We start from the raw sequence: 11,319 nt of genomic DNA, 5'->3' as shown, positions 1-11,319 counted from the left end.
TCAACAGCGTGCATGGAAAATTTCAGCAAGAACTGATCAAGCTGATATAACATTGCTGTGTTTTTTTGTCCACATATGCTTCAGGCATTTTGTCTTGGGAAAAAAGTGTGGAGGCTAAACTGATATGATCCCATGATATAGCCACCTGTAAGGTCTCTGCTTTTTTTTTTTTAACATGCTGTATGTCATGTGTAGACACACATTAAACAAATAGGGCTTTGATAGGATTGTCATGGCCATCCTCTTGAGTTGTTTGATTCCACCTTGCAGACATCTGTGTTATCCAAATAAGAGCTTTCAAGAGGCCAGTTTTCTTCTATGTGGTGTTCAGAAAGAATCTGTCCCTTTTGCTGAAACACCCAGTCATCTTAAAATTGGATAATAATGTTTACATAATTATGGGGATATCAGGACTTGCATTTCTTTGGGCCAGGAATAACTTCAGATTATCATAGATTATCACATATACTGAAGTACCTACTACAATAGTGGGAGATTTATAGAGTGTAGAATTATGGTGTTCCATGGAAAAAATAATAGTTTAGGAATCAAATTAGGTAAATCAGATAAGTGGCACAGGATTTGCGGTGGTGGGCTGGAGGGCAGATATTCACTATCCCGTACACCAAGATCGGTTTCCCAGTCAGATTTTGAGGCTGTATTTAATATTGTTGATGAGTTATAACATCAGAAAATCAGCAGAAGTTTCTTGTCAGACATAACTTGTATTTTGAACCTCAACTTCCAGTCTTCTCCTGCAATCAGGGATGATCTTCATGGTCTTTTCCAATCTTTCTTTCTACCAGTCTTTGATTTTAGCCAAAAGAGCAAGAAGTGATATACCAACCGTTTTCATGTTATCAAATGGGGTGAAAGTAACTTTAAACCAAGAGTATTTGACAGGGTGCCCACAAATAAAATCTACTGTCATATTTGCTGCCCTCTAGTTAAAAAAAAGCAAAATAAAGCTTATTATTTAATTACAATTAAACGAAACATCAGTATTTAGGAAAATTTGCTGGTGTCTAATAATATGTTTATTTCTAAGAATACCCCTAGACGTCATATAACCCACTAAGCATTTCAGGAAAATAAAAATGATTGGATAGTAGCTGCAACCCAGACCATTGCTTGAAAATGTGTCCACCAATGTGAGAAAAAGTTGAAGGCTACATTCACACAACATACTTAAACAGGTAGTTAAAGATTAGTGGCTGAATTCCTGCAACATATAAAGCTTGGTTGGCATTAACTTTTTCTGCGTACAAGCTTAGCAAGTTTTGTGAAGTCAGCCCATTTGATAAGTTTAGAATTCAGTACCTGAACCCATCCTCGTGGGTTATGCCATAAACTTGCAGACTGAGAGTTTGTATCTTCCCTATATTGGCTGTTTTCCCCTTTATGGATGTCATTCTTGTAATCAAGCAAGCCTCTCAGTCACCCTCTCAACTTTTATAAAGCAGTGTGCAACTGCTGTCAAAATCTGAAGTGGGTCTTCCTATTCAAGAAAGCTGCCTACTCCAACTTAAACCATTCTTTCAACTTTATAGCCTGGAGTCCCAAATAAACATGACCTTTTACAGGTAAGGATGAGCAGAGGATGACTAAGGTCAAATGCATCTTGACATCATTTACGTGGTGAGTTTGACCATTGTAGCTTCTTCCAAGCATCTAGGCCAGCGTATCTCAACCTCAGCAGCTTAAACTACGTGGATTTCAGCACCCAGAATTTCCCAACCAATATGCCAGCTGAAAAATTCTGGGAGTTGAAGTCCAAAGTGTTAAAGTTGCTGAGGTTGAGAAATGTTGATCTAGATAACTGAGCATCCTTACCCACAGTGAGAAGAGTTTGACTCTTGGACCATCAATGTTCTCAGGTGTAAATAATAGAGGACCACAATGGTTTGAGTCTTCTTCATTCTTTTTCGCCAAATGTTTGCATTTGGCAAATTAAAATGAAGAAGACTCAAACCGTGTGCAACCATTCAGAATAGCCCAAGAGTTGAGGGACAGTTAAGGAAATTTAGCTCCTTATGCATTGTATGAGGTAGCAGTCAATAGCTCAGACTAGGGAGTGGAGGAGATGTCAATTTCAGTTCAGCTCATGAGTTTGCAAGGGTGCTATAAATGAATATCCTGGCTGGATAATTCTAGGAGTTGAAGTCCATATATCTTAAAGCTGCCAAGCTTGAAGGTTAGTGTTCTATATCAATGCAATATTTATTGTAAATATTTATTCAATTTCTATAGCCACTCATCTTAATGAATGACTCTGGCCAGCTTACAATTCCAAAACTATAAAAACAAAACAAAAACATTTAAAAACAATTTTAAAAAACCAAAATAAATATATGCAACCTGGTAGCAAAGCCAAGAAATGGGGCCCTTAACACATTCAGCATCCCAAGCTCAAGTACACAGTCAAGTTTTTTAAGCCTTGTGAAAGGCCAGTAGGGTTGGGGCCATTTTAATCTCCTACAGCAGGATATTCCACAGAGCAGGGGCAGAAAACACCTGTCTTCCAGTGCCTGCCAGCTAGCACTCTTTGGCTGATAAGATCTGCAGCATGCCCAGTCTGCAACTATGAGAAGACTATGGTTGTCTGTGCTAGGAAAAGGCTAACTGTTTTCTCAGCTCCTGTATTATCGAACCCTCCTCCCATCTGCGCATGAGAGAGGACTTAAGCTTGGCCAGGGTTGCTGCGGGTGCAGCTTTGCTTTGCAACTAATTAGGAAGCCCAGCTTGATTTCCTGGAAAACGTATGGCTGTGCCATTCCAGCTCTCCAAAATGAATAAGCCATATTGTAGTCCTTCAGATATTTCTCTCCAACTGACATCTTTACCATAAGCCAGGTTTGCCTGGAGTTATAATTCCGCATCATTTAGAAACTTGCATATGCTCCACTTGTGTGCACATTGCCAAGAAAACTGTAGGGCCATCATTGAGCTGGTCTTGGGCAATCTTTAACTTTCATCTGCTTTTCAGAATCAAAACACAGCAATATGTCGCTGCTGGGGGGAATCATCCCTTATCTTTGACCCCAAGGATTACTAAACTAAACAGGAAGCCCGAAGGCCACATTCTTTTAAAACAGATCCACAGCTCTTATCAAGCATAGGCTTGAAAGGGACTTTAGAGATATTTTAGTCAAATTCCTCATACAGAGCAAGAATCCCCAAATTTGGGTATCAGGAAATTTGGAGATCAAAGCACTTCTCAACCCTAGAAAGATCTGGAAGTTTTAAAGAAGATATTGGATAACCATGTCTGAAATGGTGTAGGGTTTCCTACCTAAGCGGGGGGTTGGACGAGAAGACCTCCAAGGTCCCTTCCAATTTTGCTATTCTATTCTATTCTATTCTATTCTATTCTATTCTATTCTATTCTATTCTATTCTATTCTATTCTATTCTATTCTAATCAACTCCATTCCATTCCATTCCATTCTACTCTACTCCATTCCATTCTATTCCATTCCATTCTAATGGCAAGAACAATTTAGTGAGAGTGGAATCAGTTACCAAAAGAGCTGGTGGACATACAAGTAGTCCTTGACTTAATGACGACACTTGGGTCCAGAACCTCTGTTGCTAAGCAATGTGGTCATTATGTGAGTTGGAATTGATTTTATGACCTTTTCTGCCTCAGCTATTAAGGGAATCCAGCTGCCCCCATTGACTACCCTTCTTAAAGTTGCCAAGGTCAAGAAAGTCTGATCTGAGATTATTGAACAAAGTGAAAAGGCAAAGCAAAGGAGTCCCAAGTTAAGCTATCAACAATGGACCTACCATGAGCCACAATAAAATGAGCATATTAGCTTAATAGAAACCGGACAAAACCAGCTGCATATTTATTTTATTTATTTATTTATTTTTGTCAATTGCTTACAAGATAATAGGTATAAGTAACCCATGTATTCATAGTTATGAATACATGGATACATATAAGAAAAAGAAAAAAAGAAAAGAAACAATAGGACAGGGATGGTAGGCACATTGGTGCGCTTATGCACTCCCCCTACAGACCTCTTAGGAAAGGGGTGAGGTCAATAGTAGACAGTCTAAGGTTAAAGTTTTTGGGGTTTGGGGATGAAACCACAGAGTCAGGTAGAGTATTCCAGACATTGACCACTCTGTTGCTGAAGTCTTATTTCCTGCAATCAAGTTTGGTGTGGTTAACCTTGAGTTTGTATCTATTGTTTACTCTTGTGTTGTTATGGTTGAAGCTGAAGTATTCACAGACAAGTAAGACATTGCAATGTATGATTTTATATACTATACTTAGATCGGACAGAAGGCAGAGTAGTTCCTAGCTTTTCTAGGTCTAGAATTTCGAGTCTGGTGGCATAAGGTATTCTGCAACGAGTAGAGGAGTGGAGAATTCTTCTTGTGAAATATTTCTGGATTTTCTCAACTGTGTTAATATCAGATACGTAATGTGGGTTCCAGACTGATAAGCTGTATTTGAGTATTGGTCTAGCAAATGTTTTGTATGCTCTAGTTATTAGTGTAATATTACCAGAGAAAAAGCTATGTAAGATTAGGTTAACAACTCTTAACACCTTTTTGGCTATGTAGTTACAGTGGGCTCTAGCACTTAGGTCATTTGAGATGAGTACTCCAAGATCCTTGACAGAGTTTGGATAATCAACAAGATCTTGACTATTCAGCCTGTATTTTATTTTCTGATTCATTTTTTTTGCCAATATGTAGGGCAGAGCATTTATGTGTTGAGATTTGAAGTTGCCATTTGATTGACCATTCTGATACATAGTCAAGATCTTTCTGAAGGGTAGCAGTATTGTCTGTGGTATTGAACAGCTTTACATCATCAGTGAAGAGAACGCAGTTGCTCTTGGTATGATCACAGAGGTCATTTGTGTAGAGTATGAAAAGAGTTGGTCCTAGAACGCTGCCTTGGGGGACACCACTGTTGACAGGTACAGAATTTGATAGGACGCGCCCAATTTTGACCATTTGTTGTCTGTTTGACAGGAATGCTTCTATCCAGTAATGCAGGTGCCAAGAGATACTGTAAGATTTTAGTTTTAGGAGTAGTTTGTTATGTACCACTGAATCAAAGGCTTTACAGAAGTCTATGTAGATTGCGTCTATTGTTTTGCCCTGGTCGAGTTGTGTAGTCGATATGTTTTTGCAGTGTAAGAGTTGCAGATTACAGGATAGTTTTTTCCTGAAACCAAATTATTTATTAGAGAGTAGGTTGTTTGTTTCTAAGTGGAGGATGATGGATTGGTTAATAATTGATTCCATGACTTTACAGGTGATGCAGCATAAAGAGATTGGTCTGTAATTTTCAACTAGGCTGGGGGGTCTCCCTTTTTGAAGATGGGGATAACCGTGGCTTGTGACCATAGTTTTGGCAAGGAGCTGGTCCTGAAAGATTTTTCAAAGATTATGCTTAGAGGTTCAGTTATGGCAGTGGATAGCATTTTTAAGAAGTAGGCACATATTCCGTCCGGTCCAATAGATAGAGATGGTTTTAGATTGTGTAGTGCTTTTTCAACATTGTCTTCTGCAAAATTGATATTTAGGACCCTTATCCAAAATAGCAAATTTATCTGAAATCTGCATTCATTTCAGGAATGTAGAGTTGTACTTGTTTCTGGCATGATAGGTATCACACTTCAGGATAGGAATGTGAAGTACAAGCAGGTGACTCGCCCATCCCTCCTACCTTCCAAGCAGGGAAAGGCAGAAAAAAATCCATTCCTCTTTGTCCTTTATCATTGACCAAAATGCCAGGAAAGATTGGCACAGACCATTGCCAATCAGGGCCCTGCTTCTAAAGCATGCTGGCTGCAAAATTCTGGGAATTGAAGTCCACAAGTCTTAAGTTGCCAACTTTGGAGACCACTGTTCTAAGAAGCTTGTGATGGTTAATGGGCTTCTCTGAAATTAAGTAGTTCTCCTTTCCCACCCTTGCTTTCACCGCTCCACTTTTCTTCCTTTTATGCTACCATATCCCTGTGGGTTGGTTTTAACCTGAAATAAATCTATCCTTGTCCTCTCGCTGATGTCCTAACATAGGGCGGGTTTTATCATTCATTCTAGAAATTGAGCAAGCATCCTGCATGCGTAAAACATCACAGGAAAAACAAAACAAAACTATACAACACTTAATATGGACTTTATTTACTTTGTATTTGTATAATTTACTTTAATTGCACTAGTTTGAGTGCTCTTTTGGTGCTAACTGCCTTGAGCGTCCTTGACAGAGAGAAAGGCATGATAAGCTTCTAAATAATGATTACAACAGCAATTTGATGCTTAGCAGTGAGAACATGGAATTTCAGAAGGAGTGCCCTTCAAGTCACTCCTAAAGTTATTTGGTATTCACCCTAAGCAGCACTTCAGGGTGACTCTGGCTTCATATTTTAACTAGGCTTTTCCAACAATAAAAACAGGGAGCACAACTCTTACCCAACAGCTCAAGGACTTAAAGAAGTTTTGTGCAGTGAGCATAGGCAGACCACAGCTATGTCGAGGAGTGTGTGAAAAAAAGTCAAGATGGCATCTGCAATAATAATATTGATCCCCCCCCCAAAATGACCATTGTAAGCCAGTTAAACAAAACAAACACAGTTCTGAATATTTTAGCCCTGTTCGTTCCTGGTGAGCAACAAGCGCCTTAGATCGGTGTTTTTCAAATTTGGCAACTTTACGATGGGTGAATTCCAACTCCCAGAACCCCCCAGCCAGTATTTTGGAAGCTCAAGTGTATAAACATCTTAGAATTGCCAAGCTTAAAAAATGTTGCCTTAGAGTTTCTGAAGCTGATATATGGTTTTCAGACTGCCATATTTGGTTTACAGTATTTAAACCTGGTTAAATAAAAATGGTTTAGCTGCTAAGTCTGATATGTAGATCAGACCACTGAAAAGAAAGCAATGTATATCTACAGACATTGCCATATTGACAAGGACTCTTCTGCAGCTTCCAAAAGTCACACAAAAACACACACACCCATTCTTGCATGAGTTTTGGAACCTCCAGAGGCCACATGAGAACACGGCTCTCTTGTACAACTACTGGAGGCTATGTGAGGGCACACCATGTTCTCACTGTGCAATCTCTAAAAATTGCACAAGATCATGGCACGTTTTTGAGAATAGGTGTCCTCGGGGGTTGGTGAATACTGGTATATTACCCCAAATTTGTGATGCGTCACCTTTGACATGTATGTCATAGGTTTGCCAATACTAGACTGGATAGTCATCAGTTAATCATGTGGTCTGCATGCAATTGAATCTCTTAGGTCACTTCTAACTTTATGTTCTATGTTAGGACAACACAAATCTCATGAAGGTTCCTTCGCATTACATCATATCCTAAGGAGTACAGACTATTGAATATTAGTTTCACAATCATCAAGATAAGGAAGTAGAGGGTGCTATCTTTTGAGGGAGGAACTCTGGCTTGGAAAAGAGAAGTTACAACACATTGGTCAAAGCTTATCAAAGGCACAGAGCAAGTAAATTAGCTTTCCATGTTATTTCCATGTTATGACTCTTCTTGTTCTCTCAATAAGGGAAAACCCAAATGAGTTTATTACTTTTCACTTTCTGTTGAGAACATCTCATACTGCGTGTGTTTCAAAACTCTCTTGGGGCTGAGGAAAATTTTTAAGTTTTGCTATGTGCCTGGCAATTTGACCGTGCTTGTGCATAAGGTGATGAGAAAGCTGTGTTGCAACAGAAGGAGTTTTATTTAGGGTTGCCAAGTATTGCAGCTTTCTAAGTTCTACAAGATTTTACAAAATTGATTGGGTGAACTTTCTAATGTGGTACTACTAAACTAGTTTTCCCTCTGATAAAGTTTTCAAAACACTAAATGCCCCTGTCTAACCCCAAAAAGCTTCCTACGGCTACCTTCAATGGTTTGTTTTTATTTAATTTCATACCTTTTATTTTTACATTTATTCCCACCTGTACGTCTATGGAGATTTTCAGTCATCCAGGTCATGGTTGTCCCAAAGGTGCTTTTTTTTTTTCTTTCCCAAGAGGCAACTGGACTTTCTGGTTTTTCTTTGGAGACGTTTCGCTTCTCTAGAGGTGGGATTCCCACTGTAATTGTATTTTCCTCAGATCATATATTATTCTGTGGTGTACCTTTTAGATTAATGGTGCTCTATAAATAACAATGGTTTTATATTTCCACCTATATTTAATATTTAAAGGATCCTGAACAGGTCACAGCAAAGCATTTCAGGTTCCATCAAGACTCATGGGAAGCTAATTTACTTGCTCTCTGTGCCTTTTCATAAGCTATGATGGCTGTGTTGTGACTTCTCTTTTCCAAGCCAGAGCCCCTCCCTCAAAAGATGATACCCTCTACCTCCTTATCCTGATGATTTGTCTGAAATGGTATACAGTTTCCTTCCTGAGCAGCGGGTTGGACTAGAAGACCTCCAAGGTCCCTTCCAACCCTGTAATTCAATGTAATTCCCGGGCAATAGTATGAAAGTGTTTTACTTTTGGCCCAACAATTTGCTGTATTAATTTCCTCTCTAAAAGCTAATGCAGACAGTCCTAGACTTACAACCACAATGGGGATTTGAACTTCCGTCATTAAACAATGCTGTCGATAAGAGGGTTGTGGCTGATTTTATGACCTTTTTTTGCCATGGTCATTTTTGCCTGCTTCCCCCATTGATTTTGCATATCAGAATCCCACTGGGAAATTACAAACGGTCATCACTGAAACCATGGTAAACACATGCCAGTGGCCAAGTGCTCAAATTTTGATCATGTGACTACAACAATTCGTAAGTGTGAGGACTGGTCATAAATCGCTTTTTCCAGCACTGTTGTAACTTCAAGAAGTCATTAAACGAATGATTGTAAGTTGAAGATTATTTGTAAGGTATAACTCTGCTCAGACCATGTTCATCTACCATTAGTAGTTAAAATCTGATTTAAGCTTGTGGTGTTCCTGTGTGCTGTATAAATCATATACAGTATTTGTATGGGATCTGTAAAGTTTCATGTTTACATTCAGAGTATCATGTGTACTCCCATACCAAATTTAGACAGCAATAGATTTTAAAAGTACAAGCAGGAGATAATCACGACGTGACTCACTTGTTGACTCATTCATGAAAGAGTTTCACTGGGTGTTAAGATACTTCGCGGCAGTGAAGTTCAAACTTCAAACCCAGATGCAGCATGAGCTGGCAATGAGATGTGCTCTGAGTTTCTGCTGAAATGTGTGCCACACAATCTTTGTCACAGAATTAATCAGCATAACACTCCTGCCACAAGAGACATAAAGCTCTTTCTCACATGAAAAAAAAGGAGGAGGACTTCAAGGTAGCAGCCAGGAACATCTCACTCATTTTCATACAATTGGGTGGTGCCACAGAACGGGTGGGTGTGTAAGGGAAATTCACTGATTTAATACTTCTGAGATTGAATTTGGACAATGGCAAATTCTAGTGGCAGCCTGGAACAATTCCCTGTGTGTACATTGCAAGAGTGTATTACTATTTCTCTACTAGAAGTGAAAACTATCTCTGGCTAAAGAGTATATTCTGTTGAAGAAGTGGGGTTTATGACAAAACATCACACAAAATCATTTGTTAAATGGTCCATCATTTCCAATAATAGTCCATTGCTTGTCCTCTGAGCAGACTCAGTTCTCATAAAATTGTTCTAATGTTGCTGATGATAATGATGATTGTCTCGTACAAGATGATAGCAAGGGATTATTCTACCCACCCACTGACCGGCTTTTGAAAACTCTGGGTTTCCCTACCAATATGCTAATATTCCAAACTGGTTTTCCATAACCATCTTTTAGGCATATGGATATAACTTCACTACTCAGTGCTCTAAGGTTGCCCTTTTCTAAAATGCATTTCTCTCTCCCTCTCTCTCTCTCTCACACACACACACATACACACACACACACACACACATATTATGGTACATTTGTCTCTTTCTTAAATAGCCAATAAACATTCTAGGGCCTGTGAGCCTACTCAGTCCTTGCCTGAATCCCCCTTCTAGAATATTTCTTAATCTGTAAACTGGCATTCTCCCAAGACAGCCAATTCCTCCATTTTGTACACATGCAGTGAATTAGAAGAACCCACTTTCACAGAATATATCTGTTGAAAATATAAAGAACCTATTCTCTATTCTGAAAGGGGCAAATCTTTATACCTCGGCTGTTAATCAGCTGCCACTCAGAAGAATCCATTGTACAGTACTCTTTGAAAGCAATCAAAGAATTCCACTAATAAATAACTCCTTATAAAGAAAGCTGCTTCCATTTCGCAACTTTGTGAAAAATCCAACAACAGCCAAGAAAATGGATTTGCTGTACAGCTTAGGTCTGGCAAACTTAAAGGGGGAAAAAAAAACCTGGCAGGGAAATATTGAACTGGGGGAACTGGGAATAAATCACTGAAGGAATGTATATATGTACCTTACAAGTGGGATCCTATCCTACTTATTGGGAATGGCATTTGACCCACAAGGGAATCTAAGACATGCTCCCACTGCTGCAGTTTGGAGCAGCTTAATTGGGCCCAAAGAGGGGGCTTTACCTGGTGAATATCAGGAATCTTGAGCCGGCCTCCGCTTAGCTGGGGAGCTGGGGGGAAAGAAAGGGGAGAGTCACTCACCTGTGGAGCTTGTGCGCCTGCCAGCGAGCAATTGAGCCATCCAAGGAGATGGCAGACTGAAGGAAGAAGGAATGGGGGAGCTGTCAGGGGTCCCTGTTCATCAAATAAAGTCACAGGATAAGTTCCTTGAGAGGGAAGGCTGGGCCAGGCAGGTAGCCAGGGGAGGCGGGGAAGACATTGTGGAAAGCTGCAGAGATCAAGGCCAGGTGTATGAGATATGCATGGAACAAAAAGGATGTTAGAAGGAGGTTTGGGGTCTAGTTAGATATGGTAGGACCGCCAAATCTGTAAGAGGTAATGCTTGTGCATTCAAGTACATGGACCATTAAAAATAATCTCCTTTGACTCTCCTCCTGTTCAGCACTGCAATGGTTAATCTTGTGATATGTGCCCATTCTGGCACACGTAGACATTTCTGCCATCACAAGACTGATCTCCAAGTACCTGGCAGCAATCCTGAGATACCCTTCCTTTGCTAGCAAGCAAAAACAAATTCTGTATAAATTAAACCACTGTTCCTCTTGTTGTTTTTCTTACTAATCTGCATTAAACCAAGATTCACCGAAAGTGGAACGCAGGTTTTATCATCAAGTTTGCAACCTCCGCAATTGGATCAGAAAGGAATTACTGATCCCTATCATTTTCTCTCTAGCCTCTTACTCTAATCAGAAA

The 11,319-nt window shown here is 39.6% G+C and overlaps 1 protein-coding gene across 4 annotated transcripts in view; it reads right to left on the bottom strand.

The window, feature by feature from the left end:
- Positions 1–10,773, bottom strand: part of LOC113441624 (claudin-4-like) — a 49,664-nt gene extending 38,891 nt beyond the window's left edge. For 3 of the 4 annotated variants that reach the window (XR_015742438.1, XM_026708725.2, XM_026708726.2), the window contains exon 1: positions 10,648–10,773. Coding sequence is in view for 2 of the 4 variants with exons in the window: in XM_026708725.2 (XP_026564510.1) it covers positions 10,648–10,687 (40 nt within the window). In the remaining 2 variants the exon portion in view is untranslated. The remainder of the gene's footprint in view (positions 1–10,647) is intronic. The other variant, XM_087927876.1, reaches the window with a different exon arrangement.
- Between the last annotated feature and the right edge of the window lie 546 nt (positions 10,774–11,319).

The sequence above is a fragment of the Pseudonaja textilis genome, chromosome 1, assembly GCF_049901715.1.
Source record: "Pseudonaja textilis isolate UNSWEBS1 chromosome 1, rPseTex1.2, whole genome shotgun sequence".
Lineage (NCBI taxonomy): Eukaryota > Metazoa > Chordata > Lepidosauria > Squamata > Elapidae > Pseudonaja > Pseudonaja textilis.
Note: the sequence above shows the minus strand (reverse complement) of the source record. Positions and strands in the feature narration are given on the sequence as shown.